The 25,853-nt window shown below is 38.1% G+C and overlaps 1 protein-coding gene across 3 annotated transcripts in view; it reads right to left on the reverse strand.

The window, feature by feature from the left end:
• Positions 1–25,853, reverse strand: part of UTRN (utrophin) — a 484,838-nt gene that overhangs the window by 305,642 nt on the left and 153,343 nt on the right. For all 3 annotated transcript variants that reach the window (XM_044917202.1, XM_044917200.1, XM_044917201.1), the window contains exons 23-32: positions 18,905–19,018; positions 18,086–18,241; positions 14,333–14,503; positions 12,336–12,515; positions 8,111–8,245; positions 6,407–6,556; positions 4,977–5,138; positions 4,407–4,535; positions 3,536–3,709; positions 1,645–1,800 (exon numbers count right to left, since the gene is read on the reverse strand). In XM_044917202.1, the coding sequence (XP_044773137.1) occupies positions 1,645–1,800; positions 3,536–3,709; positions 4,407–4,535; positions 4,977–5,138; positions 6,407–6,556; positions 8,111–8,245; positions 12,336–12,515; positions 14,333–14,503; positions 18,086–18,241; positions 18,905–19,018 (1,527 nt within the window). The remainder of the gene's footprint in view (positions 1–1,644; positions 1,801–3,535; positions 3,710–4,406; positions 4,536–4,976; positions 5,139–6,406; positions 6,557–8,110; positions 8,246–12,335; positions 12,516–14,332; positions 14,504–18,085; positions 18,242–18,904; positions 19,019–25,853) is intronic.

Raw genomic sequence — 25,853 nt, forward strand, 5'->3', positions numbered from 1 at the left:
TTCTCACTAAGAATGCAACGACTTCCTAACTGCTCTCTTCACATCCATTGCTGCCTTTCTCCAATTCAACTGCAGTGAGTGATCTTTTAAAAAGCAAATACATGAGCCTGTTATCTCCTTGCTAAAATCCTGCAATTACTGCTTATTGCTCTTAAGATTAAAATCCTTATCACAAACCTAAGACACTAGTATGCTCTGGTCTCATCCCTTTCTCCAACACCATGTTCCCCACACTTGCTGCATTAGCCACACAAATGTACCATGCTGCCCCCTGCCACAGAGCCTTTCCACATGCTGCCCCAGCAACCTCAAAGTCTCCTCCACTGCTTTCACCCAGGCTATTCCTACTCATCCTTCAGATCTCAGTTTACGTACCACTTCTTCAAGGAAGTTTTTGTAACCCCAGTCTGGGCCAAATCCCCCATTACATACACTCTTAAAGCAGCACATACATTCCTTCACAACACTTCAGACTGCTAATGTGACATTACTTTGTATGACTACCTGATTAATGTTTTCTTCTCTCGTTATCCTAAGTTCTATTAGACAAAGATAATTTTTTGTGCACCACCGCTAGGCCTATATGATTCCTGTCACACGGTACAGTCTCAATTGTGTTGAATGAGAAAATGACTTAGCACTAAAACCATAGTCACAACTGGAGAGTTGACATTAAAACCGGCAGCACCATTCCCATCCAAAAAATGCCCAGTTGATGAATAAATACAGCAATATTTGAGAAATAACTTCAGCTGTATAATAATACCAAGAAGAAGCCCTACACTGTGTGTTCCAGATGTGCAATGTATCAAAATGATACAAAATATATCAGATTAGCAATTTTCTCTTGCTTTAGTGAGGAGGTCAAAATTGTCCAGAAAATGTATGCACTGCTCATTCTTACTCATCCAAAAATGATAACAAAATTTCAGCTAGTTTTCTCTGGGTCTATGTAGAAACTTAGGTAATATTTAAAAACCCAAGAAGGATCTAAAATATTATCTAACACAGCTTTCCAATATTGCCAAGAAGGTTTCACTTAAACACTTTTGATGTTGTTGTTGTTGTTGTTGCTGTTTTGTTTTGTTTTGCTTTGCTTTCCTGGTTTCAGGGCAGAGTTCTCATAAGAGAAGACATTCAACCCTCTGAATATAGTCACTCACAATAAATGGCCAAAAATCCCCCTGCAGATTTGCTCAGATGCCCAAATTAATAGATATTTCTTAAAAGGATTTTAGATCCTGCTAGATTATTAATGTGAACTTCCTGTCACTTACCATTTATTAAAGTCCCAATGTTTTAACATTTCTCAGTAGACTATTCAATTTAGAAATCCAAGGACCAGTAACTTGAGTTTATACAGGGGCTATTACTGGTAGAGTTTCCTTAGAATAACTTCTGAAAATTGACTAGCCATTGAAAATATAAAAATGAGTCTGAATTAAATATTAAAAGTGAATTTCTCTACACTTATTCATCATTGTGATATTAATATACAGATGTAAAGAAATATAATAAAAAATACTGGAATAATTGAAAACACTATTATTAGTGCCCTAAAATTCAAACATGCATTCTTCCAGGAGCAAAAATTTAAAATACATAAATGAGAGAGATGCAGGCGAGCAGTGGAGTTGCCCTTACCTGGGCACCCAGGTCATTGTAGAGAATCTTCAGAGAAGTCAGCTGCTCATCCATCCCCCTGGGGTTGTCGGTTTGTTGCTTCTGGACAATGTGCCTTCCGGTTTTGATTACAGTCTCTACTTCCAGCTTGACTTCACTCAAAGTTTTATAGAGTTTCTTTAAAAGAAAGCAAGGCACATTTTACACACTGTGGTGAAAAATTGCTAATTGGAATCATTTCAGAAGCCAGCTTATACAGACTGACAGCTACAAAGTAACTATGGAGATCAAAGGGCTTTATCTTCCTTGGATTTGGTTCAAAGGATGAGTGAAATGAAATCAAGGTTGTATTATCTTTTTAAAATCAGATAAGAAAATAAACTAATAGAGATTATACTTGTTTAAAAACCCTCAAACATGTATTTTCAAGGTTTATGAAAGTGCTTAGTAATAAAAACATTTTTCCTACATAAAATGGAAAAATATTAAGACTAAAAACTGAATGTCTATCATTTTTTAAATTACATTTTTAAAAACCATACATGCTATTACTAGAAAAAAGCCAACACTGGCTATATCTCTGGCTGTTGAAATTTGGGAGTATTAACATTCACTTTTTTTTTTCTTAGAATTCTCTGAAGTACCAAGTCTACCACAATGAGCATGTATTACTTATATGACGAAAAGATATATACTCAATATATCAAGATGTATGTAACTATAAGAAATTGGAGTTATGTAGGTCAAATTCAGAGCTGTCCTCATCCTAGTTACCTTGAAACTAAAAAGCTTTTATCTGGGTAAGTTCTCTTGTTTCCGTCCATCATGATCTTAACCTGAAACATCTCCTGTGGCATTTTCACATAGTAACAGACCACTGGACTAAGTTACACAAGGTCAAGGATAGTGCTCTGCTGATTTCTGTGTCTCATTAAATCAATAAATACTTACATCTACACTCACACACATACACACAGACATGCATATATGCCCACAAATGCAGACATACACACTCGTACATACACACATACTCACACACCCACAAATTTACCGTTTGTTCATTCTCCCACCCATTCCAGTTTTCGAGTACACAAACCTTCAGTGTGTAACAAACAAGGAGACTGCAATTTTGAAAAGCACAAAGAACTCTCCCCAGACTTTTGTCTTAACAAGTGTCATCTTAAGTTTCTTCGTGACTCTTCTCAAGAAGAAGACTAAGATTGTGTATACTTAGCCACATTATTTTTAAAATTTCTACTCAACTAAATTATAATGTTGAAGACTAAAATAGTAATAAGGCCTTATAAATAATTTCTTCTTTCACATCTTAGGTTTAAACTTGAATTTAAAATTTTACTTTCCTAGAGAATGATTTTTTTATGCAGTAATATTCCTGACATCAATTCTAAGTATAATTTCTTCTTTCATATTTTAGGCTTAAACTTTTTAAGTTGAAATTCAAAGCTTTACTTTCCTTAAGAATGATTTTCTTTTACACTGTAATATTCCTGACATCTATTCTCAATATGGTTCTTCTGGCTGACTCAAATTTATCCTTTAAAACTTAGCTTATTAGTCACATTCTGTCAAAATCTTCCCTAACTTCATACTGTGATTAAGATGTGTTTCCCTTGTTTTTTAAATCATGTAATATGCATGTCTATTCCAGCTTCCTTATCTCGTTACATTGTAGTAATTGATTTTACTCTCTCCCACCTGTCTCTCTTATCTCTTCTAATTTTCTTGAAGGTTACCACACTTCTTATTTTAACCTGTTTTTCACCACTGAGCTCTCTTCTTAGCTCACTATAGACTGGTAATTATTAAATAAGCCATGTATGGAAGCACCAGACGAAGCCATATTAAGCTGCTGGAAAACCCACTAGACACATTATCCACCCAATGGCCTCACCATACACTTGTCCAGATGGCTCTGTATGACATCAGGATCCACATCCTTCACGTCCAGAAAATGAAGTTCTGCTTTAACACAATCCAACACACGCTTGCAATCAAGCATGCGCTGCTCAAAGTTGGCAGGCTTCTGGAAAAGCTGGAACTTTGTGGACACTTCTCGAAGCTTCCTCTGTTTCCAGAAATGAAAATAAGCAATTCACATCAGAATGATAATCTCTCTCAGCAGATGATATTAATACAACACACACTGCTAGAAAGCTGCAAGATAAAGCAGCCATAAAAACATTCCTTAAAGGAACCCAGGCTTTGTTCCTAAGCAATCACCTGAGTGCACTGCACAACGCAGTGTCATGAATTACTTGACAGACAGAGTATCAGTCTAAGACATAAGAAAAGGCTAAGCGGGCCTTCCTGGAATTAAAACTTCACAGAATTTCTCACCTGTTTGAAAAATATAGTTCAAGAACCTAAAACTCAAAATGCCCTTCATGGCAAGCTCAGAGTCAATGTCAATCTCACATCCACCGTTAAAGGACTGGTGGTGCTGCCTCCCACGCTCTCAGCCTGCCCAGTGCACCAGGCCATGCCAGAACGGACAGAGGCTCTGCATTAATGGAAAAATCTATACGAAGATAACTTCTAAATCTAGCTTGCTCTCTCTTCTTAATTCAACTATAAAATCAGATCAGTATTTTCCACCCATGTAACAATTTGTTTCTGCTGCTTTGCCCGGGATGCAATGCATCATTCCCATCCCACTGTTCATAGCATAAAGAAGACCAAAGGCATCCAAGTCATCAGCTCTTCCTCATTTTTTTTACGCCCAGCACATCAAAGAGTGAAAGGGAGCTGCTCTCCCTCTTCACCTGTAGCAAGTCCATCTGACTTCCTCCTCTGGCATTCCTGCCTTCTGGGGAAGTTGGAGGCTGGGAGCGTGTGTTTCTTCTCAAATCCTCCAGAGTAAGCTCGTGGGCTGAGATCTCTGCTTGGATTTTCTGCAACAAAGAGGTCAGAAAGGGGAGAACATCTCTTCTGTTAAAAGTTCCAGACAGTCACACAATACATAAGAACATGTTGACCACTGTACAAGCTTTAATAACTTTAATAATAATACAGGCCACCTGTGTTGCTGGACTCCCATGTGGGACACACAAACTAAGATCTTGGCGTTCGTCATTTCTAGTGTTCACCACTTATTTATTTAAAAAAAGGAATTTTCCCAACCTTATAACTATAATTTTAAAATAGTGGTCATTTGCCAGGGTCTCAAGGAGAGACCAAAAGAACTCCAAGCCCATATGCAGCCCCGTAAGTAAGGTGAACCTTCCTCACTGACTCAGTTTGGAATGGCAAGAGGGGCTGGTTGTCTTGTGGGGGAGGAAGTGATTACATATGCTCTTTTTATGTCTTGAAAGCCCTCCACTCCATGGCAGTACCTGAGCTTCCTGTGGAACTTGGAAGGCATCTATCCTATCAGTCAAGTACGTTGTGAGCTGCTTGTCCAGCTCCCCTAAGCTCTCCTGCAAGACTTGAAGCATGTGGTCAGTTTCCCGTAGGACCTGGAGTTGCTTTTCCAAAGCAATTTGCTTGCTCTCTGCCTACACAGGGGAAAAATTGAATCATTAGTTGCTCAGCACCAATATAAAGAGCTGAATATAAGAAAACCCTCATGTTCTGGTCACCAAGATAGAAACAGACTGTAAAAGCTCAAAACTTTGGCCTACATTACAAATAAATAATAACGAGCAAAGATAACAGTGAAAAGATTCTTCTAGTGTCTTATTTATCTTACAGTAAATTACTAATTTTTACTTCTTTCTACATACAATGACAAAATATAAAAATGCCCTTGAGGGTGTTATGCTAAGGGAAATGAGTCAGAGAAAAGCAAATAGCACATGATCTCACTTATACGTGGAATCTAAAACAAACAAAAAAAAACAAGCTCATAGAGACGAGAACAGACTGAGAGTATGAAGAGAGTAGATCTTAAAAGTCCTCATCACTAGAAAAAAAAATTGTGACGATGTATGGTGAGGGATGTTAGCTAAACCTATTGTGGTGATCATTTCACAATGTATACAAATATCAATTCATTACGTCATACACCTGAAAGTAATATAATGTTATATTTCAATTATACCTCAATTAAAAAAAAAGTTTTCCCACATAACATATTAGACAGAGACAATAAAAATGTCATCTATTACACATTTAGGATATTTACAGGAACCCGCAATAAGCCTATCAATAATGATATAAAATATAACAAGAATGTCTATCAGTAGAGTGAACATATAAATCTTTTTTTTTTCCAAAGTCTTAAGTTCTACGGATTTACATATGTGTTGAACCACCATCTGCTGCACTTTTGGGGTGAATTTGATGCTCTTCACAACCTAAACATCAATCATTATTATTTAATGTGTTTAAAAGTATGTAATACCCATCCAACCCTCCTATAAAGGATAATCTCCTTTCTCTACTTACTGATATGAACATGCATATTTGATGCATTCTGAATAGGTATCTAGAGATTATGACATTTTATAACAGCAACTTACATCAAATTCAGTTGGTCCTAATATTTACTAGGATAATCTGAGTTCCTATTCTTATATATAGCTATAATATCCTTAAAGGAAATTAAATAGTTCATAAGTAGAAACAATCTCAAGGGTAGATTTCTTTATTCATCAAAGTTCTGCTTGTCTTCTAAGTGTTAGGTCTACTCTTCCCCACCTAGGATTTCAATGTCCTTGACACCCCTATTCATGTTGGTTACCAACTCTTCCCCTTGGTAAAAGTTCTTGCAGTCAGCTCTACACCGTGATACCTATCAACATTTGGGTTCTCCAATTCTTACCAGGTGACTCAGGTCTTCGTATCGACTATTAAAAGCCTCCAGTTTTTCACTGATTATATCATCAAGAATCCCTCCATCAATCAGAGTCTGGCCAAGTTCTCGAATCTGGGTGCGATTATCTGCTGGATGTCGCAAAACGGATTCCAGAGACTAGACAGGGAGAGGAGAAAAAATATGCACTGACTGAGGCAAAATATATCAAGGATCCTAAAAATGTCCACTTTTTTAAACAAGTAATCCCATTCTCTATAAATCTACCTAAAGAACAGGACCAGAAATGAGGTAGATGATTAATTTACAAAAATGTCCATCACGGTATTAATAAATACCTAAAATTGAAAACTCAGTATGAATGATGATACATGTTACTAGACTTTCATAAAAATAATTTCAGTAATTATTAATTACGTAGGGAAATGTTCATGGTATGATGAAAATTTTAAAAGCAGAAAACAATACAAGCAAAATTATCTCCAATGGTTATTGACCATATTACTAAAAATAGGTACTCATTTTTCTACAACATACACAGAATGCTAGACACTGTTTTATATACATACTTTTTATATACATAAATCTAATTAGCTGGATGGGCTAAATACTATTGCCATATTACAGATGGGAAAACTGAGGCTCACAGAGGTTAAATACAAAAACACACAGTAAAAAGTAGAGCTACAATTCCAACTTCAAGACTGTACTTAAAGACTGTATTTATCCAGTACTATAATGTACTGCCTTCCAGTGTGGATAAAAATAATAATTAGGAAGAAATACACCAAACGTTTAAAAGTGCTTATCTTGCTTTTTACTTCTCTCCATCTTCCCATATTTCTGGAATGCACCTGTTTTAATTCTCATATTAGGGAGAGACGTTTTTAAAGGAAGATTTCATACTTTTTCTTCTTCTCTCAACCTCTCACCCTGTGATCTTACTTGAGAAGCGGTATCTTTCCTCCAGCAGAGCATCCGGCTCTTGGACTTCAGGTCCCACCTTGGACTCATTCCTGACCTTCAGTCCAGTCATCCACTCAGTTACCATCCTGTGTCCCTTCCACTTTAAAAGCAAAGGGACGCTCTTCCTCCTCCTTTATTTGAAGCAAATCTACTCTCTTCACATTTCAATCCACTGAAGGAAGAGTTTTTAAGTTATCGTGTGCCACACGCTGTGCTGGTAACTTGGAAATGATGAAAAAGCAGGTACATTTCTTGGCCTCATGGAGCTCGAGCCTAAGCCTGGGGACAAGCTCCTGAGACAGGATCCAAGCCTCAAAGACTAACCACTCTAACCCGTCCCCAGCTCTTCACATGGGGGAAGATAACAGAGCAAGAGCTACTGTAAACTCAGCAGTTGCCCTGTCTAATGAGCAAAAATAACTTTATGAAGAAACAAGAGAGCAATTACCCTAATAACAGAAGGCAGTGTTATCTGGGGAAAGGTAAAAATAAGCTGGAAAATCACCAGGGTGCTCTGCTAAAGGTACTCATGCCCAAAATGTGTTAATTATCAAACAGCTAACCCACCCCACGAGGCTGAGTTTGTGGGTCACCAATAATCTAAATACACAGGACTGTATAAATACTGCAGGTCATGGAAGTTATGCTGAAAACCACCGAGAAAGCAAATGCCTTTGTCAGCAAAAAGCACCATGTTCCTCCTTGGAGTACACATTTGGCCTCGCTGCCACAGAAAGAACTGCCCACCTCCAGGGCTTCATTGACAGCGTCTGCCTTCTCGGGCAGGGCCTCGGTACTCTTCATCCGCTCCTCCAAAGTGCTCAGCCAGCAGGTCTCAAGATCCAAATAGTGAAGCAGTTCAATCCAGCAAGACCATACTTCCTAACATGAGCAAGAAAAAAGCTCTATTATAAAAGAAGTCATTTAAGAGGTGATGGAGCTCCAATACAACATATTCTCTCTAACCAATAATAACAATTTCATTTAGATATGAGTATACTTGAAAATTTAGAAACTGATGAAGTTGCAATTGCAATAAGTGAAAAAATAAAATTCTTCAACAAATCATATGAGACCAGTTGGGGGGAGGAGGGGGATCGGGGGATAAAGAGGAATGAGTTGTCTCCCTCTGTGCACTAAAAAAAATTCCAAGGATCTATTTAAATGCCAAAAATAAAAATATATAATTAGTAGAAGAAACCAGGGGGGAAATATTATCAGTTGTTTTTTTTTTTTTAAACAGGAGGGTAAAAAGTACTCATAACTGCAACACTTGTTAACAAAATCATATAGAAAATTAGAATTCCCTGGGGTCTACCCTCTTCTAACTCAGAGCTCACTGATCTAACAATTTGCTGTATACTCTTTCAATTTTTTCCTAAATTCCTATGAATGTGTCTATATATGAAGAGAGTCACATTCAACCAAATGGAGTTATACTATACTCTTACTGTGTTAGTCCCAATCACTTATTCCCCATTCCTACGGGAGTTTTGCGGGGAGATGGATAAATTTATACTCCACTTTCTAGGAGCAAAGTTATGGGAGGAACTACCCCTTCCCATATAGGATGAGCCTATTCGATTGATAAATTTAGGAGAAAGAGTCCAGCAGGGAGCCTCCTGGGGTGACCCTCTTTCAGATCTATTGACTTAGAGAAGGTACATCCCAGCACTCCAAAATTTTCTATAAAAGGCCAGACAGTAAGTCTTCTAGGTTTCATAGGCCACATTCAGTCTCTGTCACAGATTCTTTTTTGTTTATTGTGTGTGTGTGTGTGTTTTGCTTTTTGAACCACTCTTTTAAAAATAGACAAACCATTTTTAGCTCAGGAGCCATACAGACACAGGCCACAAGCCAGATTTACTCCTTAGGCTATAATCTGCCAACCACGGGCTAAGACTAAAAGAGAAAAGAGGTGTCTAGTCCCCCAGATTTCTACAGAGAGCAGACCGAGATCTACTCAGCAGCCAACAGAACCTTATCTCTGATGGAGTAGGACACTGACTACACACACGTACCTGGCCAGATACCAAAACTACTATTACTAGATTTCAGAGTCGCCATTACCAGTGACTGTTTATTACCTTCCATTCTGCCAACTTTTTTGAATGGAAGTGTCCACCGAGGCATTCCTGTGCCCATCTCACCATGGATGTTGGGTATGGGGGGGTGCCTGTCTTTTTTGTGCCCAGGTCACCAGATCTAGAACCTGTCTTTTTTGTGCCCAGGTCACCAGATCTAGAGGCACTGCTCCCGCACACCTGCACCTGAAGAAACTGCTCCAATGAGCCCCATTATATCTGGGCCTGATGCACACATCACAAGACACTGGATTTCGACCTTGATGCTGTACCGGATATGACTTTGGGAATCCCTGAGAGAGCCTGAGTGCATTTTGCATGAGGGAACAATGGAACGAATTTATGGCCAGAGAGTAAACTATGGCGGACTGATAACCACACATTTTTTGCCACCACTCCTGTTAGGTGGCGAACTTGTTTTCTCCTCCCCCAGGATGTGGGCTGGCCTCGCAACCTGCTTAGAACAAAAGAATGCTACGGAGGTGATGCTGTACCAAAATGCTGGCCTGGCCTCTAAGGGGGCTGGCAACTTCTGCTTCTCCCTCCTAAAAGCCAGCCGCCCTGCTGCAGAGAACCACGGGAAGAAAGACCGGCAGAGGAGAGGCCATTGCGAGCGCCCCCTGCTGAGCTCCCACAGGAATGCAGCCCCCTGAGTGCGCTCTCCCTATACCACGTGGAGCAGAGCAACTCCTCTGGGCCAGATCAGCCCACGCATCATGAGAAATAATAAATGGCTGTTTTTGTAAGTCACTATGCTTTGGTGAGGTTTGTTACATAGCAACTGACAACTGAAACATAAGTGTATATATTAAACATATAAAAACAGGGATGGGAAGAATATAGAGCAACTCCAGGATAATGACTTCTTCAAGAGAGGGGCTGAGAGAGATGGTACGGGCTGGGAAAGGAGGAAACATAGTCTGTAATGCTAATTTGTTTTATTTTAAAAACAAGATCTGGAAAAATAAGGCAAAACATTAAGTTATATCTGAAGAATATATATATATATATGTATGGTTAAACATTGGTTATATAGGGCTATATAGGTGTTACTATCTGTACTTTTCTATAAATTTGAAATATTTCATGATTTAAAAAAAAATTAAGGGATCTAGAAATAATCAAGGTAATAAAGTTGGATCCTGCCAAAGAAAAACATTCTTACTCTAATTTAGGAATTTGAGCTATTTTTGCTTAAGATTCCTTAGTCATCTTGGACAAAATTTCAGAGCATTTCAGTTTTTTAAACTTCTTTATTCATCTTTTCATTTCCCCCTTTAAAGATATTATCTTTTCTCTCATCTTTTCTCTCTTATCATTTTTTTTTTCTGGCATTTTTCCTTCTCTTCTCTCAAAGTAATTCTCTCAAATTAATTCCAAAGTAATTCTCAAAGCAATTCCAAATTTTCAACATGCATACTTCACTCCTCATCCTCAAATTGCCACCTCTGGGTCATAAACACAACTTGAAGAAATGACACAGGATACGTGGTGGTCTTTTGTTAGATTAGTATAACTTGGGGACTTTGTTCATTATTTTAACATATTATGAATTGTTATTTTGACTATAAATAAATAGGAAAACAAAAACATGGATAAAACTACAGTAAAGTTCAAGTCCAAGATCATTCACTAGGATTCAAGATTAGGCATACATAATATTATATATTATGTTTACAAAATTTTAAATTTTAAATTCTCAATTGAGTAACCTCAGGTATTTTATATTAGACAATACAGTTGACCGCTGAACAACACAGGTTTGAACTGCATGGATCCATTTATACATGGATTCTTTTACAACACAATAATATAAACATGTTTTCTTTTCCTTATGATTTTCTTAACATTTAACTTACATTATGGTAAGAATACAGTACATGATACATATAACATGCAAAGTATGTGTTAACTGATCGTTGATATCATCAATAAGGCTTCTGGTCAACAGTAGGCTGTTAGTAGTTAAGTTTTGGGAAAGTCAAAAGTTATAAACAGATTTTCAGCTGGGTGACATTAGGTGTGGTCAGTGCTCCTAACCACCCCCGCCCCCACATTGTTCAAGGATCAACTGTATGTTAACTTTAAGGAATGAAGTTTTGTTTGACCTACAGCTTTCTTATTAACCAGTTTGAATTATACATATTTATCTTAGCACAAAATAGATTCAGAACAAGCCAAGCACTGAATGAATTTAAATATTACAACTGTGATTGTTTACCATTTTAGGATTTACCACAATACAATCATTTAATTTAAGTTGAACTGAATTTAAATTAAATTGTTTATAAATTGAAATTCTTCTTAAATCTTTTCAGTAAGATGCAACAAAAGTCACACTAATGTCAAAACAAACAAGCAAAAACTTATTTAAAAACAACAACAACAATAACTCAGCATCATCTACATCTTCAACCAATGGCCAGGGGGGAAAATGGTCCAGGAAAATAACAGCACATTGCAAGTTCTTCTTTCTATCAGGTGACTCTCTAACTTCAGACACCAGTCATAACAAAAAACCTCAATTCACCTCTGTGTACTAACCAGGCAAAACAAAACAAAGGAGAGGCTCACATTACATTGTTCTAAAATTTTAGAATTGGAACAGACCCTACAGATCACCTGAAACATGAAAACCTTGATTTCACATATAAAAAAATTCTAAAGATATGAAACCGCTTTCCCAAGAACCTGCTACTAATTGAAGGCAAATTTTGGTTTCCTATTTTTTTATCCCAGTTTCATTTTACCAACTTGTTATCCAAGAACGACTTTTCCTTTATGATCCCATACTGGAAAAGAAAATTCGAGTTTTTTCCAAGATATGGAAATGGTCGGTACTTTACACAGTTTGATGTCATATATATGTCACTGATAAAATAACATACCTCTAGCGTGTGGCATTTTCCTCGAATTCGGTTACAAAGAAGTTGGTAATTCTCCAGCACAACATTCAGCTCAGATGTCAATTCCTGGCCACCAGAGGGCGCCTTTGCAGCCAGTAACATGATGTTGTCCTTGAGAATCTTCACTCTCACCTCCTTCTGCAACACGTCCTCTTTCGCCCTCTAGTCCAAGAAAGGATGAACTTGAAAACTGTCTCCCTTTCTCAGTAACTAATTTATTTCTTTTTTAAAAAGATAACTAAACCAAAATTAAAATGCTGACATGATTCTAACTACCCACCTGGAATGTTATTTAGGTAATCACCACAGACAGTACTTTTAAAATAAGAACAAACACTAACTGTAACATTTACATTTCATAACAAGCAATGTGAACACCTGAGTCACCCTCAGTTACTGACGTGGAGTATTTTCAAAGTCTGGGCCCATGATAAGAATCTAAGTGAGGTATTTTAATTAAACACTGTAAGTCTGAGCATATTAAACTGTAATAAATAAATTTTCACCATAGTAGAGGTATCATTTAAAAATAATTTAAACATATCTTTTTTTCTCCTGGAACATAGGTGTATCTATGCTTCTGATAATTAAAAGCATTTCAAAGTTGATGAAGTTATACTAAGAAGTCTAACCTAGAAACAGCTTCTTTCCTGACTTTCCCTCCATGCTGGGGATGAAGACTCAACTTTCAGAAAAATCAACCCAAGACAGCTTTTCCTGTTCCCTTTTAGCTTCCTCTACTGCTTAATGGTTTTAAATCTCTCTCGGTTGTTAAAGTAATTAAGTATAGTGGTTTTTAAAACCATAACGGTTGTTTGGAAGAATAAAAACAAATAGAATGTTGCCCAATCAAGGTTAAACTTATTTCTCTAAGCTCTCATCCCTAGTGACTTTAAGAAACCACAAAACTACAATGCCAATAATATAAAGGAAGAGAATAAATTAAATAAGATGGTTCTTGACATGGTAGGCTACCTTTAAAATACCTTATAATGAATATTTTAAAAGCTCTCAAAAAAACTACACTAAAAAAAGATGCTTCAGTGAAAACACTACATACAAGTACAGTAAGACTCCCTTACTGTATTTACTTTGATTCACATTCAATAATGCATTGATGAAATATAATCCCTTTTTAAACAGATATACAGAAATTTTTGCTTTAGTTATACTTTTAGGCAAGTTAAATTTGGCATAAAACAGTTAATGTGTGGCTTAATTTTTTTTTTTTTTTTTAAATAGCCTTTAAGACACTATCTCCTTTGGTATGAACACTGAAGGACACTTGAATCAATGTTAGAAATTTGGGAATGATGCCCAGTTCCTTCACTATACAAAAAAAGAAAGCATTCAAGACTATTGACACAGGAACGTAAGTTTACAGGAAATACATCCTGTAGACCCAAATGATATTAAATCCCTTGACAATGTTCCTACTGCGACTCTTACCTGCTCTAACAAAATTTTGTTATTCATGTGTTTCCCATGAATTCACTGGAAGAATACCTTTGATAAAATGAAGATAAATCGCAACCAAATTGGGAAGTTGCCCTTGCTCCTGACAAAAGACAATTCTTCTTTAAAACTTCTGGAAATAGATAAAAGTGTTGATGGTTGCACAACACTGTGAACATAACTGATAAAACTAAATTTTTGAGTCATTCTCTAGGGCTCCCTGAGGTTCTAATGGAAGAGACAGTCTTAGGGGCCTTCATGGACTCAACTCATGGGCCAAATGGAACACATGGAGTCTCGGCTTCCTTTTTCTACTAAAATCATAGCAGCTATCCTTCCATATTTTTTTTCCAATTTGAAATCCAACTATGCAAGATTATATGTACATATCATGCTTTACAGATGATTGATAGATAGATAGATAGATAGATTCATTCGCCCATTCATTCATTCATTCATTCATTCATTCATATTTAAGGGAGAAGGGGAGCTATAAAGCCTATTGACACTGGCCCCAGACTCACCTTCATTTCTTCTACTGCACTCTCTAGTTCTTCCGGTGACTTGTACTCAAAATCCCTCTCCAGGTACTCTTCTTCTGCCTGGGTCATCCATTCCTGCATCTCTGACAAATCTTTCTTCAGGTTCACTGCTTTTTCCTGACTTTCAGACAACCTATTTTTTTGAATAGCAATCTGGAAAGGAAAAGCCATTCACCCAGATAAACAAATGCTAAAACACTAAATGTCAAGTTTTAGTTTCTAATATCTAAGGACACAGTGAGAACCTTCCACAAAGAGTCTTGTTTTAACATTCAGATAAAGTCCTTCATACATTTTGTGCTGATGTTGTGGAATATAAGCAACAACGAAAACAATCATTATAACTGGAACGCTACACCACATTTTGGATATTAATCCAATATGGAAATACCTATTATAATTCTAAAAATGCATAACTCTTGACAGAGTAACCCCAAATGAAGGAATCTAGCCTACAGCCATAAAAACATATATTTTAAGGAAATTTACTGTAGCACTGTTTATTATGGAAAAAAAAAAAAACCTGGAAGCAACCAGAATGTCCATTTTCTCCCATAAAACACTGCTGTACAAAATTCTGGTTTTGATAATCTACTATACTTGTATCCTGCACACAGACACAAAAAAGTTACATCAGAAAATAGGTTTTATCTGAATCTCATTCAATAACTTAGTTAAATATTTCAGATAATCAAATACTTGACACAAACGGACTTCCGTAGATAGCATCCCACTGAGATCACCCAGCGCTCACTTCCTCCCACTCAGAGTAGTGGTCACGGCGCCAGGGGCTTGCTTGGCCGCAAAGCTGACAGTGACCAAAAGTCAGCACAGGAATAGGACGGCTCTCATGAGAGAGAGAGAGAATCCTCAGAGGCTTTCCTGTACCCACTCTTCAAAGAGGATCACAGATCTAAAAATAGAAAGGGGCCACACAGGAGCTCTGATTTCCCTGGCCCGCATGGTGCTGCAGGAGCGAGCAGACTATGCAGCCCTGGTGCCCAAGTCCTGCTGATCAGCACTTTAAGTGGGGCAGCTGTTTTTAAAAAATACATACATATATGTAAATACAGATTCCTTGGGTTCTGCTTCCAGAAAATTCTCCTTACTAGTTTCTGGACACTAGTCAATTATATAATTCTCATAGATCCAGAGAGAAAAAAAGACACTGTAATGAACTTTTAAAAAAAAGCTCAAAACTATAATTATCCTGAGATTATATACTTTCTATTTTTTTGGCATTAAAATTTTTCCTTGTTTCATGATACCGTGGCTATAACAGATGAAATAGATTGTTTTTATTTGTTGATTGACTTTACACGTCCATCCTTTCTTAGCAAAATAAAAATTTGGCAACATTGTATTTGTCCAAAACTTCTTCAACCTTTATACTACTCAATGAAACACAAGAGTCTGGAATGGCTTTAGATAATGATTCACACAACACATGGTTGCCTCCTTAATAAGGACACTTAAAAATTTCTCATACGTTTACTCTCATATGATGAATCAATGGTAATTCATAATTATTTCTATGTTGTCATATCTATATGTATGTATATATGTAGATAGATACATAGATCTAAATAACTATGTCTGTCTGTATCTATCTATCCATCTACACTTTCTTTGCTCCTTGCTGGCACTTCCAAACCATTTTCCGTATTTACTTTCTGCCAAATCTCAACAGATTCAAGCACAAACCATCAGATTATAGCACACTTAGAGAAATCTGAATTTGGCCAGAGTAGATGATACTAAAAACTTATTTTCTTAAGTGTGGCAATGGTATTGTGGTTTTGTAGAAGACTGTCTTTATTCATGACAGAAGTATTTAGTATTTAATATCCATGCTAAAGTGTTTAGGGATGAAGTGCCATGATAGTTTCAAATCCCTGTCAAAAGTACATTTTTATGAGGAATTCTTAATCTCAGGAAACAAACTGAGGGTTGCTGGAGTGGTGGGGGGGGTGGCTGGGTGATAGACACTGGGGAGGGTATGTGCTATGGTGAGTGCTGTGAATTGTGCAAGACTGATGAATCACAGATCTGTACCTCTGAAACAAATAATACATTATATGTTAAAAAAAAAAAAAGAAGAAGAAGAAAATAGCAGGAGGGGAAGAATGAAGGGGGGGAAATCGGAGGGGGAGACAAACCATGAGAGACTATGGACTCTGAGAAACAAACTGAGGGTTCTAGAGGGGAGGGGGGTGGGGGAATGGGTTAGCCTGGTGATGGGTATTAAAGAGGGCACATATTGAATGGAGCACTGGGTGTTATACGCAAACAATGAGTCATGGAACACTACATCAAAAACTAATGATGTAATGTATGGTGATTAACATAACATAATAAAAAAAAGTACATTTTTAGGGGGAAAAAAGTGCGTGTGGAGAGAGTGAAGGAGAGAGAGCACTTAATGCCGGAAAGAGGAAAGGGAGTCCAAAGATGCTGAGAAGTTAGGGTCAGCTGGTGGAGTAACACGCCAGGAGGCTGTGACGCCCCAGGGCCAGATGGAGAAAGCTTTCCATGGTGCCCTGTACTGAGGATTGCTGAGGCCAAGGAGAACTGAAAGTCAGGCTTTAGATCTGACAAGATGGAGGCTTTAAATGACCTTGAGGAAAGGGTCTGGTGGCATGGCAGGGAAGAGAGTCACGTTGGAGAATGTTGAGAGAATGGGAAGTGAGCAGTTGGGACAACAAGCATAACCAACTTTGAGGAATTTCTCTATTTAAAGGGGCAGAGAAATGGGGGTCCAAAGAGATGTTTTTGTAATTTTTAGAAATAAAAGATGTTGCAGGATGTTTCCATGCCAAAAAGATGGACCTCCCTAAGAAGGAGAAAATAATGAAACGGAGGAGTTTGAGAGAAGATATTCATGGAGTTAAGTCTGTCATATGTGAGAGGGATGGGGTCCACTCTCTCTGTGAAAGAATTGTTGGATAGTTTCTCCAGGGTGATTGAAGGAAGGCAACTCTGGGTACAGTAGGACTTCAGTATAACTGTTCTCTTCTGATTGCTGTTGCTTCGCCAATGAGGTTACACAAAGCTCATGTGAGTGAGGAAGGGTGAAAAATGGGAGGAGAAGATGTGAAATACAGGACTGTTCTGCAGACAGCCCTTACGTCGTACACATCTCTTCATGCAAGGTTTTTGAAGCCATTACTAGACTCCTATCTCGATTTTCAAAATATAGTCCAAATCTAACAGTCCTCATGACCTCCACCACTATCTCTCTAGTCTGAAGGGCAAAGACAGCAATAACCTCTTAAATAATCTCTCTGTTTTCATTCTGGCTTTCCCAGAGCAAAGTACCCACACGGTAATGTCACTTCCTTGCTCAAAACCCTCTGCTTTCTGTGTGAAATCATCCTGGAAATAAAATTTTCAAATTTTGTTTCAAAGGCCAATACAATCCATCTCACCTACATTCTGATTTCAGATCTTACCCACCCACTAACTCCTCTCTTCATTCTATTCCAGCTACACTGCCTTTCTAGTTCTTTGTTGAACACACCAAGCTCATTCCCACCAAGGAGCCAAACTGGACAGTTAGTACCCTCCCTTCATTAAAAGAAAAATCCATTTTTTTGCCCCAACCTGCCACTCACGCTATAGGTATTCTAGACCACTGTTTTTCAAACTGGATGGGCTATAAAATCAATTCAGACACTGAAAAAAACGAACGGTCTGCCTCTTAAAGGCCACAGACAGCAAAGCTGAAAAACTTACCTCCTTGCTAAGTTTCTCCAATTGGGTTTGGTAGTCCACTAGTTTTGTCTGCATCCAGGTTTTGATTCCAGCAGCTGGACAGCTTCGAAGGTTAGCCTCTATTTCTTCCATGTCTTTCAGAGATGATTCCACTGTTTCTATTTCATTAACAAAGGCCTGAACACAGAAACAAACCCATGTTGAGTTCATTCCTATATAAGTGGGTGCCATAATTATAATTTGTCTCTGCTTGCATCCCTGAAAATATTATAAAAACCGACTGCTTGGGAGTCAGGACTTTTAACTACTTAAGAAATAGTGTGCCTTGAGAAATTCATTTCACCTGGGCGCTTCATATAACCATCTGCCAAATTAGATTGGAAATACTTGACTCTCAGCAGGGAATAGTACTCTCAATTAATTTAGAAAAGCCTAATGATTTCACCAAATATAAATTGCATGCAGTCTTACTGGCAAATTTCACTTGTTAAATATGTTTTTCTTTAAACCTCACCATGTGGCATAATAAAACCAATATATAATTGGTAATTATGACCCTAAAATTATCAATGGAACATAAAATAGCAAAACTCCTAATTAATTAAAATTGCTCTTACTCTCTCTATCCAAAATTCTATAACCCTGGCCAAAAATGAAAATATGAATAACAGTCATTCTTTTAATAATGATAAAGTAAAAAAAAAAAGGTTTATGGTGAAAGATATTTTATCTTGGTTTATTGTCATGTCATATTCGTGCAATTTTAATAACAACAAATAACAAAGAAGCAGACGGAAATGTTATTTATTATAGCAGAGGCCCTAAGTCAGCAGAACTCACAGAGCACTGGTCCAACTGACTTTGTAGCCCTTCCGTGTCTCCTTGGACCACCTGCGCTTTCATTAAGAAGTCTTTCACACCATCCATCCACTTCTCAATGACTTTCAAATCCACCTAAATCGAACACAATAACAAAGGAGGAAATCACTCAGTGACACTCAACCTAGTGCATCTCAAGATCTATCACTACTGGAAGAAAGGCAACCTTTCACAACTTTGATAGCATCATTTTCATTTATTCTATTTCTTTTTGTTAAATCTTCCAAATTTGAAAATCATGATTTTCTTGATGATTGACTAAAACCCTCAAGAGATGACAGTTTTGGTGATCATTCTAAAATTTCAAAACACTCTCCAGTGAACCAAGCTACTTTGCTTAAACGTGAGCAATATCAATGATTAAAAATTCAAATTACAGTAAAAATGCTTTGCTAGATGTAACCCCCCAAAAAAAATCTTTTGTTCTCATGTAATTTAGAACAAATTTTCTCCAAAAGTTAGCTACTCAAAGCAGGAATAAATTAATAGCACATGGGAGGGGATACAATAGATTGATTGTTCTTAGTTCTGCTGTCTGACACCTTGTTACCTAAGAACCCAGGACAGTCCGCTGCTCAGCTTCATCCTTTCACCCAATATTTACTAGGCACCCACTGCAATCCTTACTGTGTATGGTGCTGCGGGTCAAAACCAAGTGAGAAAGAAAACATTTTGCAAAGAGAAGGAGAGACAATAACATTGGAACTGGGCTGTTAATACAATGAGGTAGGTCCAACTTGATCTCCAGTATTAGAGCAAAGTAATGGTCATTTCTTCCCCAGGGCTCCCATTCTAAAGTCACTGGTCAGTTTCACTTGTTAGTTTCCCTGATATGGAGCTAAATTTGTTCCCTTATATCCTGTCCATTCTTTGCTTCTCCTTCAACCCTAAGAATGGAGGTACATTTACAATCCTGCTCAAGATTTAAAAGCAGCCACTGTGTCCTCCCTTAGTCTCCTAGTGGCTAAGCATTCCAAATTCCTTCTGCGATGTCTCTAGGACATGAGATCCAGGTATGGCACTCACCACACCCATCAACATTCTCAGGAAACTATGCCAATTATTTTTTTTTTTTTTTGATGTCCTTACAACATGCCACCCAGAACCAACTATTCTTCTCCTTATAATGCTGGAATGAATGGTAACGATAGAACCCACCATTTCACATATGGCTCTTACATTCATAAAATGCCATCTAAAATCATTTAAGTTTTATTCTTCTTATTTTAGGGTTGTTTTTTGTTTCTTTCTTCCATTTGTTTGTTTATAGATATATTAGTCACAATGGTATTTATGGTTAGCCAGAATTCCAAAATTCCCACAACTACCTCAAAATTATATTTCCCTTACCTCATATTGCTTCAGTGACTACTGGAATAAATTCAAGACTTGATATTTATAAATATTAAATCTTCCCTTGTTATGCTAACAATAGCAGGACCAATGACAGTGCCTCCCTGAGCATTTCCCCATGAGGACTTATGTCATTCATTAATCAACAAAGTTTTAGCTTAGTTTTCAAAATATGGAAATCTAGGTAACACTAGCACCTAACCAGCTTACCTCCTCCTTCTTATAAGGTTGGAAGAGATTTCTCAAATACTTTACCAATGAAGTCAAGAGTTGCCAAAAATGAGTTTGGGAGCCATTATTTGAACCAAATGAGCATACATGAAATGGAAGATTATGAATCTGTGTATCTAACAATCTAGTATCCCTCCTCCAAAAAATAAATAAAGGAAAGCAGTAATTAAAGGAAAAAAGTCTTGGCAAGGCTTCTTAGTGGTGTCTATGATGATTCCTAGCGACCACCACATTCTTTCCTAAACACATACAAGATCTCTGGTTTGTCATTTATCTATAGCTCTGCCAGGAACATCAAGCTTACTTCAGGTCTTTAACTTCTAGAAAATAATGTTTCCCCCAAATTAGGACATTCACCCAACTCTATTTTTCTGGTAATTTCTCACAAGATGCATAATGTGGTCTTGAGACCAAGAGTAAAATGCCCACATTACTTGGGATGTAGATGTAGGCACTATAAGATCTGGGGTTGTTTTCCTATCTAACTCCTAATTGAGGCACGAATGCTCCCTCCATAATGACCATCTGACACTTCCCAATTTACAGGGCCCTTCTCTGATGAAAACAGGGAGCAAAAAGCACTTGTTTGGCCTTTCAGCCTCTCTTATTGACCCTGGGCACCCTGCACATGCTTCCAAAGACAGCTTCAAAAACCCTTTCAGTCACATTGTGAGCTTCCCTCAAGCGTCCTTTTCCTCTGTTCTTTAGCCTGTCTGTCACTATTCTCACAAGCTCATGCACTCTTCCTCCTATGTATTATTTTAATTGGTGACATATCTCTTCTGTATTTGCTCCGTGTCCTAAGATCTACGCAGTAAGACATGCCCAGGACAGGGGGAGGTGGGATGCAGAAAGATAAAAGTGCAAAAAGAGAGAAAGTACAAATGCATCTATCTCTAGAAATCAGGGGGGACTTTTTTTGACTGCCCATTTGACTTGCCACTTCCTGCACTGTTAATCTCCATTCTAAACTTTTTAAGAACTCAAAACACCATTACGGCTGTATAACTGGGCAATTCATTACCTCCAATTTTTGAATTAAAAGATGGATTTTTTTTTAAGATTTTATTTATTTATTTGACAGAGAGAGACACAGCAAGAGAGGGAACACAAGCAGGGGGAGTGGGAGAGGGAGAAGCAAGCTTCTGCTGAGCAGGGAGCCCGATGCGGGGCTCGATCCCAGGACTCTGGGATGATGACCTGAGCCGAAGGCAGACGCTTAATGACTGAGCCACCCAGGCGCCCCTAAAAGATGGATTTTAATTGGGCCAAGGATTACTGAAATTTAGAGGGAAGCATTACACTCCATGGAGGTTTTCATCACAACCAGCCTTGACTGAAGCAAGCAGCCTCAGCAATCTGTCATTGGCAAGTGAGAAATCAACCGCCTTCCTTCCTCCCTCTCCCAGATACACACAGACCCATGTGAGCACACATGATTCAAACACCTGTTCCTTCTCTCTCTTACACTTCAACACGAGAAAGGGAAAAAAAAAAAAAAGACGAAACCAATAGACACAGACAAGCCATGAAAACTAGCTGATCATCCCAACAGTAACAAAAGGAACAGGTGGGAATCTGACAATCTGTTTTCACTACTAAGAATCCTTCATGTAATCCTGGCCACACCGAATTCTAAGAGAAGCAGTGTGACCCATGAAAAGAAAGACAAAAAGTGTGAATACCAAGGTCAGCACCTCATCCAGCCACAAGGTCCTGAGAAACTGATTTCTTTGAGCCTCAGCAGATCAATTATAAAATAGGAATAATAACAACTAGCTCGCCTGGTTGTTCTGAAAAACAGAGGTAATGCTTGGACAAGGCCTGGTATAAAGCAGGCATGCAGGATGCTAGCTATTATTACTAAGATCTACAAAACCAAGTGCTTTAGGACCAAGATTAACCCATAAAGAGCTACCACTTCCAAGTTCAGAAATGAGCAGCCAGGGAGGGTACATGCTGTCATGAGTCAGCTTAATGTTTTTAACTGTTGCCAGGATTAATCCTTGTCCTATCCTACTGGTGTTCAAAAGGAACTGAAATAGCTACTATATCTTCTGAAGTCAGCTCAGCAGAAGGAAGCCCAGTAAATGAGGGAAGGCCCAAACTTTAGAAATGCCTGGTGGCAGCGATTCTCATGGCATTCCCCGCCTCCCTCCGTGGCTACACCATATGGGAAGGGTTTTTAAAACGTTAGTAAGATCAATACTGGCCACCGTTTGTGTGCAGGCAAGTGTGGGAGACAGAGAGCTCTGCTCCGCCCTCCAATACCTCCTCTTTCCCCAGAAAGAAAATATTGTCTCAATCTACCTGTGGCAGGTGTTTCCTGTGCCTTAAAAAAAAAAATACCCAAATTTTGCTCATCATTAACTCAATCACACAAGAAAGAAATTTCAAAGTACAAGAGCTCACGTGAAAAGTATTTCTCTGCGCATTAAAAAAAATCACTCAGCTTATGCACTTATGATTTTCTAATGTACAATGAGTATTTAATTTTTTCTCCACTTCCATCCACTTGCAGAATAAATACACACATGTACGTTACATATATCACTATATATAATATTATATGTTCTGACTATTATATATATATTAGGATTGGGTAATTTCTAATGTTCTCTCTTCTTTAGGGGACCTCAGCTCTTTTAAAGCAATATAAAACATTTAAAAAGACTTGTAAACTTCTACAATAAATATCTATCATTAATTCACATGCACAAAATAAATTGTAAGTACTAACCTAGGGCAACCATGTCTCATTCTCACTTATACTCACAAATTCTGAAACAAATATAAAGTGACTAATACGGTATTTTGAAAACCAAAGTATCAAATACTCTAGTTTGGAAGAGCCAAAATTCTACATTGACCATCACTGCTCAAAAGCACTGATTTGGGCAACACCTGCTGCTGGATCATGGAAAAGGAATGCAAGGTCACTGAAACAAGTCCTCTAACCCTAACATGCCCCATCTCCCAGCCTGGCCCTTGAGCTAGGGGTGGGGGAAATATGAAGCTTGGGAACTCTGGATTTAAGACAGTAAGATTCCAAAGTACACAACTACCTCCCAAGATTTTGTTGACAGCTAAATTCTTGGCATTTTATTTTGTCCCTTCCCCATCTGGTGGAATGTCCACAGCTTTTTAAGCAATTTCTAATCCAAGGCACAGGCAAGAAAAAGGATGAAACCAGAATTAAAACAGTAATTTAAGGCAATGGGGTTTCTATTTTGTATGGTTTTATAATATTTGTGAACCTCAAATGCACTCTTTAAAAAAGTATTCCTTCATTTAATAGGGAAGACCAGCAAGGACATTCCTACAACATTTATTATCTAAAACTAAGAAGACTTCCTAAATCTAAGGTTTAGAATGCACCTTTAGTAAAGTAAAATACATTCAGAATGAGAAAGGAAAAAAAACCTTATGAGATCATCAATCATATGTTACCTAGAAAGAGTTAAATCAGCCATGTTGCAGATTATTCTTACTAGGTATTTACCATAGCGTTTTTACTGTGAAATTCTTTCCAGAGTCATTTCAAAGCTCAGTTCTGCATGTCTCAGAGCTCTGGCATATCCCCTTCCAAACTCTGGGTCAGAGCACATCGACTGATCAGCAATTGAAGGAAGGGGTGTGACTACACAGAGTCCTTTCATTTATGATGAGCAGGCATTTAGATTGTATAGATCCAACCTCAGTAGAGAAATGTGACTGGGTAAGATGCCTGTAGGCACCTACAAAGCAATGACATTCCCATCCATTTACTTGCTGTTTCCCACACAGGGCTCCTGTCGTCAATGGGCTCAGTCCTTGAGGAAGGAGAGACACACAGGTCTAGCCTTAATAAAAGCTGGCCTGAGATGAGGGTTTGTGAAGGTGTAAACAGTGCAGAGTAGAATCCAGAGGAGGGAATAATTAGCTGTGGACATGGCGGTGAGCAAGACTGAGCACTGCTTGCAGAACAAGCTTCTTCTTAAAGGATGAGCTCAGACGAGGAAGGTGTGAATTCCTAGCAAGTAAGTGGCATTTCCGGAGAAAGGCAATTGTCCAATGTGGTCTTCAGGATCTACTACACTGTTTCCTCACCAGACTCAGTTCATGAAGGAGGGTTTGCTGGGGGGGGGAGGGGGCAGTGCAGGAGGGGCTTCGGGGCAAGGAAGGGGCAGAAGCTAGGAGACGATTGTGAGTGCCCTCTATCACCATGGTAAAGACAACCTGATCCTTTCCAGAAGTAGAACTCTGGCACCACTGGGGAAGAGGAATTTGGGAGGGAGGAGATTGGAAGCGGGAGCCAGCTTTAAAGGGCAATGGGATTGCCAGGGCAAGGGACTCTCTGGGAGTCTGAACACAGCAGGGGGAGGCTGCAGGAGTGTCTGAAGATGCAGGAGCAGTGATAAACATAAGACAGAGTTTTGTGTGGGCCTCAGGGATGGTTTCACAATTCTGTAGTTATACCACACCGTAAAAGATCTTGAAGAAGGGAAAAGAAACAATAAACAATACAAAATACCTGTAGCCCCTGAATGCAAAGATAACATTACTGGTGATAAGAGATATATAACCAGCCTCCTAGAAGTTTATAATATGTAATCCCCATAATTCATAAGAAAATCAAGTAAAATCAATAATGAAAAAATGAATGTTCATGTATTTGTAAATGTTTTGCTGCCTGGAAGAAGTGGGAGGATTTACTGTGAAGTGGTTTCTAAAGTACCAATTAACATTTTAATTAAGTACAGGAACAGAGGTCATTACTTTGGCATGGAATGGATAAAAAAAGAATTTAAGAACGTATATGAGCATGACACTGAATAAGAATACGCAGGCTAAACTTGCTACCTGTACAGAAAACCAGCCATACAGACAAAGGAAATGTAGGCAGATGAAAAAAAAACACTATTTGCCAACAAGTAACAGAAAATTAAAATTTGCACACAAACAAATAACAAGTATGGTTATGGTATTTTACAAATACCATAGGGTGGTAGGAAAAAAGTAAGCACATAGTTATGAAATACTTTTGAAGTTTAAATGTGCTGTACCAATGAAAGGCACCATCATTATTTTTGGTAGTGGGATTCACACTCCAAGCTCATGCATTTGTGTACTATTTAAATGTCCCGCATGGAGCTCCAACATCACTTGTTTCAATTAGGGTGAACAAAAAAATGATTAGAATGAGTAACATTCGTGAGCTTTTCTTTTTTACTTGGAATATGTTAACCTCCAACAAGGACCCTTTTTCTTTCTAGTGATTCAAAATTCTATACATCACCCGATGCTCATCAAAAGTGCACTCCTTAATCCCAATCCCCCCACCCCC

Source organism: Neomonachus schauinslandi, chromosome 8 (genome assembly GCF_002201575.2).
Source record: "Neomonachus schauinslandi chromosome 8, ASM220157v2, whole genome shotgun sequence".
NCBI classification, from domain to species: Eukaryota; Metazoa; Chordata; class Mammalia; order Carnivora; family Phocidae; genus Neomonachus; species Neomonachus schauinslandi.